The 6245-nt window shown below is 42.9% G+C and overlaps 1 protein-coding gene across 1 annotated transcript in view; it reads right to left on the bottom strand.

The window, feature by feature from the left end:
• Positions 1 to 450: 450 nt before the first annotated feature.
• The window catches only part of CLVS2 (clavesin 2), a 49531-nt gene continuing 43736 nt past the window's right edge, over positions 451 to 6245 (bottom strand). The window contains exon 5 of the mRNA XM_010226419.2: positions 451 to 1303. Within this exon, the coding sequence (XP_010224721.1) occupies positions 1216 to 1303 (88 nt within the window). The 3' untranslated portion in view covers positions 451 to 1215. The remainder of the gene's footprint in view (positions 1304 to 6245) is intronic.

Below are 6245 nucleotides of genomic sequence, written 5' to 3'. Positions count from 1 at the left end.
AACACATAGGCTGAGATGTTTGACTACAACTCATTCATATTAATCCTTGCTTGAAGTGTGATGCTGTTGTTCTAAGGAAAGTTTTACTATATTAATAATGACATTGTCTCAATATGCAATCTATAATATATCTAAGTACATTGAATAGGTATTTTTTTTTGTATAAACCCTTGATTAAATATACTTGTCTAACAATGTCACCTTATACGTTTGTTAGAGATCGGTAAAAATATATATATGTATGCAGTCTCCCAGTGCACAGGATTCAAACTTTTAACCTGCTGCTGCCAGGCTTAAGATCCAAATACTGGTTATTACACATTATTTAGAGAAATATTTTCTCATATCAAGGGAGAACAGAGTTCTGGAAAAATTCTGACGTGCACCCGAAATACAAGAAAAGTAGTTCCGACACCCAGACTCGGGTAATGAGCCAAGTTACTTGCAAAGCCAAAACTGTAAATAAAAGGTTAAGGAAGAAACCTCACAGATTCGCATAGCCAAAGAACAAAGCCATCAAAGAGCTGGTTCCAGCTCATCTGTTATCTTTTTTACAATGCTACACAATTTATGCTAAATCACAATCCTGGATCACAAAGTTATTTGTGAAACAAATTCCTACAGACAGGAAATATTCAACTCGTTACAACGTCTCCAAGTTCCTCTATTTCTTCTTTATCTTTGCACACTACAAGAGCATTGCAGACAGAAAACAAAACAGCAGTCAATATGATAGCTGCAATATGGCTTCCTAGAAGGACAACATTTAATTGGCTTTGTTATTTTTCTTTGTCCAGTATGCATTTCTATGTACGCGTGTGTGGGGGGGTGTGTTTGTGTGAGTGTTTGCTCTCTCCTCATTTTCATGGTGCATTTCACTGACATTTTTAAGTCACTCATTTCCATAGTATTTGCTTACCATAACTTACAAATTCAAAGTGGAGGGTTATATTGTATTTACAAACAAGTTGGCACTTACAGAATAAATTATTGATGCCTCTTTTTTTTATTGTTTTCTTTTTTTTTCCTCTTCTTTTCTTTTTCACCCCAGGGCATCCAGAATTCAGGCAGAATGGTAAAACCTGCTGCCTGCTTCCATTATGCTACATTAACATGAGTAAATAGAATTCCAGCTGGTAGATTCTTTCCCAGTGGTTTGCTTGCTACTAAGAGGCAGTGCTTCCACCTCAGTTCATCTTCACTGCTCAGGAACCGTTAGTCAAGCGAAAGCAAAGGCTGCATGTTCTCTTCCTCATTCTTATCCATGCGTTTTAGCACCCCAGGATCCACAACTGATTGAGACCTGCAGAAGGATAACATGTTTATTTAACATTTCCAGATCAAGTCAAATGAGGGTAAACCTCAGCTTTCTTTTATCTTCCTTTCTGCCAGGGCTTAAAAATAATGGTACAGGTACCCTGAGCATCTGATCACAGCACAAGGTTATAAAATACCCTCATGAAATGATTACCTGGCTTTAACGGGCTCTGTGCTAGCTCGCGGCTAGAGGCGAAAGGAGGAATACAGGGATTCCCTTTGCTTTTTATGAAGAAATGGTGAAGCAGGGTGCAGCCTCCTTTGCTTTTTGCAATGAAATGATGAAGCAGAGTGCAACCTTAGTACACAACAGCGGGCAAACTAAGCTGTCTTTTGCAGTGTCCTAAGCATTAACCCTCTTGGCTATACAGGGTTAGATGGCAGTGGGCTGGTGAACAAGGCACACTTCAGCAACGCAGCTGGTTAATGGCATGTTGCAATTAGTGATGTCTTAGCTGGAAGGCCAAGTTGCTCCTTTTCTGAGCAGTACTTAAACGAAGCAGCACGTGCTGCTAAGCCAAGCCCGGAGAACCCTGCCGCGGCCAGCGAGCTTTCTGAAGCAGAGGATATGTCTGTCAAACGCACTTATCAGCTTAACTACACAGAGCGCAGGTGGATGGCAAGGGCAAACTCATTGAGGATTCTTAAATTTTTAAGATTCTCTGATTCAGTACAGAATTATAACAGTGGTACTATAACACCCTGCAACAGCCATGTGAGTGAGAAAGAGGAACCTCTTCAGACACAGCTTTCATCAAAATCAAAACACTCCATCAAAAACCCAGTTTGAAGCCTTAAGAATGGGACTCACCTCACCTATGCCTTAACTTGTCAAAAAACAGACATTTTTAGGGTACAGTACATGTAACCCTTGTTGTACACTACATGCAACCTCTTTTAGAGTGAAACAAATTATGCTAGAAATGTTTATTTTCCTCCCTTTCTGTAAAGAGGATTTGGGATAGCTAGAAGCATGTGTTTCTCTCTGCAATCTATTTTGAGTGAAAGGAAGCCCATGGTCAGTACTACCACTGGTGTTTTGCAGGGCTACAGCATAGAGAAAAAGCTTTATCAGTTCTGACCTCTCTCTTAAGATAAACATACACAGACAATTCTCCTTTTACAAACTGCCACCATCCACTGAAACCAAGAAGACTCATAGCAGGAGCCAATCTGGCCTATTTCAAAAACAAACAAACAAAAGGAAATACCTTTCAGAAACATGAAGAAGGAAAAAATCTGAATTGAACCTCAGGTGAAAGCTTTAAATCCAAGATATTTTCTAATAACATTTAGTCCTCTTTCTTAATGGCAACATCAAGAATATTAGCTTTAAAAATCTGATCAATTCTCTTGCGACATTTTTTTTTTAACTAACTTTTTTTTAACTTGGGTCCGCTGGAGGACGGGATGGGCACCTTGGTTACAAATAACACAGAAAAAGCAGAGTTGCTCAATGCCTTCTTTGCTTCGGTGTTTACCAAGGGCAGCCCTTTAGAGCCCCAGGCCCTAGAGACAAGAGAAGAAGCTGGTGGAGAGGAAGACTTGCCCTGGGTAGAGGAAGATTGGGTCAGAGAGCACCTAAGGAACCTCGATACCCACAAATCCATGGGCCCTGATGGGATGCACCCCAGAGTGCTGCGGGAGCTGGCAGATGCCATAGCTAAGCCGCTCTCCATCATCTTTGAAAGATCCTGGAGAACGGGGGAGGTGCCGGAAGACTGGAAGAAGGCCAATGTCACGCCAGTCTTCAAAAAAGGCAAGAAGGAGGACCCAGGCAACTACAGGCCAGTCAGCCTCACCTCCGTCCCCGGAAAAGTGATGGAACGGCTCATACTGGCCGTTGTCTCCAGGCACATGGAGGACAAGAAGGTGCTCAAGAGTAGTCAGCATGGATTCACCAAGGGGAAATCTTGCCTGACTAACCTGATAGCCTTCTATGATGGAATGACCGGCTGGATAGACGAGGGGAGAGCGGTGGATGTCGTCTATCTCGACTTCACCAAGGCTTTTGACACCGTCCCTCACAACATACTCCTGGGCAAGCTCCGGAAGTGTGGGATAGATGAGCGGACAGTGAGATGGATTAGGAACTGGCTGGATGGCAGGGCCCAGAGAGTGGTGATCAGCAGTGCAGAGTCTAGTTGGAGGCCTGTGGCTAGTGGGGTCCCCCAGGGGTCAGTCCTTGGTCCAGTCCTGTTCAATTTATTCATCAATGACCTGGATGAAGGCACAGAGTGCTCCCTCAGCAAGTTTGCTGATGATACCAAACTGGGAGGAGTAGCCGATACCCCAGAGGGCTGCACTGCCATCCAGAGGGACCTGGACAGACTGGACAACTGGGCAGTGAAAAACCTCATGCTATTCAACAAGGCCAAGTGCAAGGTCCTGCACCTGGGGAGGAATAACCCCAGACACCAGTACAGGCTGGGGACCGAGCTTGTGGAGAGCAGCTCTGCGGAGAAAGACCTGGGCGTCATGGTGGACGACAAGTTGACCATGAGGCAGCAGTGTGCCCTCGTGGCCAAGAAGGCCAATGGGATCCTGGGCTGCACTAAGAAGAGCGTCTCCAGCAGGTCGAGGGAGGTGATCCTGCCCCTCTACTCAGCCCTGGTGAGGCCGCATCTGGAGTACTGTGTCCAGTTCTGGGCTCCACAATACAAGAGGGATGTGGAGCTGCTGGAGAGAGTCCAGCGCAGGGCTACAAGCATGATCAGGGGCCTGGAACATCTGCCCTATGAGGAGAGGCTGAGGGAGCTGGGCCTGTTCAGCCTGGAGAAGAGAAGGCTGAGAGGGGATCTAATCAGTGTATATAAATACCTCAAGGGAGGGAGTGCAGAGGACGGGGATGGTCTCTTTTCAGTGGTGGCCACTGATAGGACTAGAGGAAATGGCTGGAAACTGAAACATCAAAAATTCCATAGGAACTTAAGGAAAAATTTCTTAACAGTGAGGGTGACAGAGCACTGGAACAGGCTGCCCAGAGAGGTTGTGGAGTCTCCTTCTCTGGAGATCTTCAAAACCCGCTTGGATGCAGTCCTGTGCCACGTGCTCTAGGTGTCCCTGCGTGTGCAGGGGGGTTGGACTAGAAGATCTCTAGAGGTCCCTTCCAACCCTAAGCATTCTATGATTCTATAATAATGTGCAATAGGCCTCATATAGAATATTGGTCAATTCCTCAGGCACAAATCAAACTCACTGAATTATTTTAAGTGCACAGTGTGTTGTGACAATGCAAAGCAGACTGAAAATATGCTAGTGAAAACTGTACTATTGGAAAATCCAGTTCATCAGGATAAAAAAAAAAAAGCTGTGGGAGTGGACTAATTCCAAAGAATCCCCACTTGAATGGAAATACTAACAGGAGACCAAAATCCCTTCTCCTAGGCTGAGTATATCTCAGCAGCCAAGCTGTCCAAGGATTCTCATTTGATAAACTGAATGGGAGCCAGAAAGGTTGCAAACATGACAGTTTTGCTCATAAATTCTTCCCAACTCCCAGATTCTAAGGCAGATTTTAACAGAACAAATCCTGATCTAGGGTGTCTCAGCCCAGAAGCCCAAATGCCTTGCTGAAGATGGAAAACTATTTTCAGTCAGTATTAAATCAACATTTGTTGTCATATTGCATTTTGTGCAGCAGTAATTCATGGATTAAGCTGTGTAAAATGAAAAAAACATTTGTGTAAATCTGTAACACTTTCTCCTTCGTCTCCCCATCAACTTTACAGACACTACTGAACAAATCCTCACAAATCACAGTGTGGCAGAGCTGCACTACTAATTCCCAATTTAGAGATGAGAATCAAAGCGCAGGCACAGACCTTTAAAAGAGCAATCAAGAACAACTGCGCTGCCTGTTGAGAACACGCAGACCTCCGAGGCCCTTGTCACAGGTGGCAGTAATTCCTCCTTAGCTCCAGCATCAGCCTTCCTTGCAAGGAGGACTCCTCCTGCTCAACAAAAGCTCCAGGAGGTCTGGAGTGTAAATGAGGAATTTCAGTGATCCACATGGAGGCAAATATGAAAAACGATATAAAAAAAAAAATCCTAGAAGGATTCTGGGATAAAAAGGATACTCTTTCAGAGGAAGGAACTAATTCTACAATGGCAAGCCAAATTAAACAGGATAATTGTTGGAGTCATGCTAGATTCCTACGATACATGGTCTATGAAGTTAAGCAAATTCATTATATTATTATTACTGTTGTACTACTGCCACATTTTTTAGAGATTAAAAAGGAAATTGTTTTACCACATTGACTGTGCTTTTAAACTTAGGGAAAATTAATCCTTCAATTGCCACATTCAATTGAAATTCAAATTTAAATTGAATAGGATTTATCTACTTATATCTTTGCATCAATGAAATTTTAAGTCATTCTGTGTATTTATTACTCCAAAGTCATGTCACTTTCTCCTTAGCATCTTATTCCTTTTCCCTTCTACCTGTACCTTTTTATATATACCAGCTGGGAAGAAGGATTCCAGCATACACTGAAGATACATTATCTGAAAATGTGAAGACATTCAACTGAATATTATATGTTTATCTTCTCCAGTGTCTCCTACTGTGCCAGCTAACCCAGAGAGAAAGACTATCAGGCAATAAACTGAAGAACAATTTGAAGTTTACACTGAAGTATAATTCTGCAAGAAAGATTTTTCAACCATAAGTTAAATGGGAAGAAAATAGATAAGTGCTTTCTGCTTTGATAAAGAATAAGGAATCTAGTCAAGCCAAGAAGAAGGTTTTCAAATTAATAATGCACTTCTCCAGGATAGTCTGGAAAATCTTCCTCTAAGGGTCTTGTTACTGGCTTTCTCATGTTTTCTTATCGCCTCCTTGGATGAGGCTGTTTTCCTCCCAAGACTTGATTTTGCAACCGTATTCTGCTCTTTTCTCCAAGACAACTTCCCTACTGTCT

The sequence above is a fragment of the Tinamus guttatus genome, unplaced genomic scaffold (assembly GCF_059628265.1).
Source record: "Tinamus guttatus ecotype Peru unplaced genomic scaffold, ASM5962826v1 Tinamus_guttatus_pri_ptg000141l, whole genome shotgun sequence".
NCBI lineage: Eukaryota > Metazoa > Chordata > Aves > Tinamiformes > Tinamidae > Tinamus > Tinamus guttatus.
Note: the sequence above shows the minus strand (reverse complement) of the source record. Positions and strands in the feature narration are given on the sequence as shown.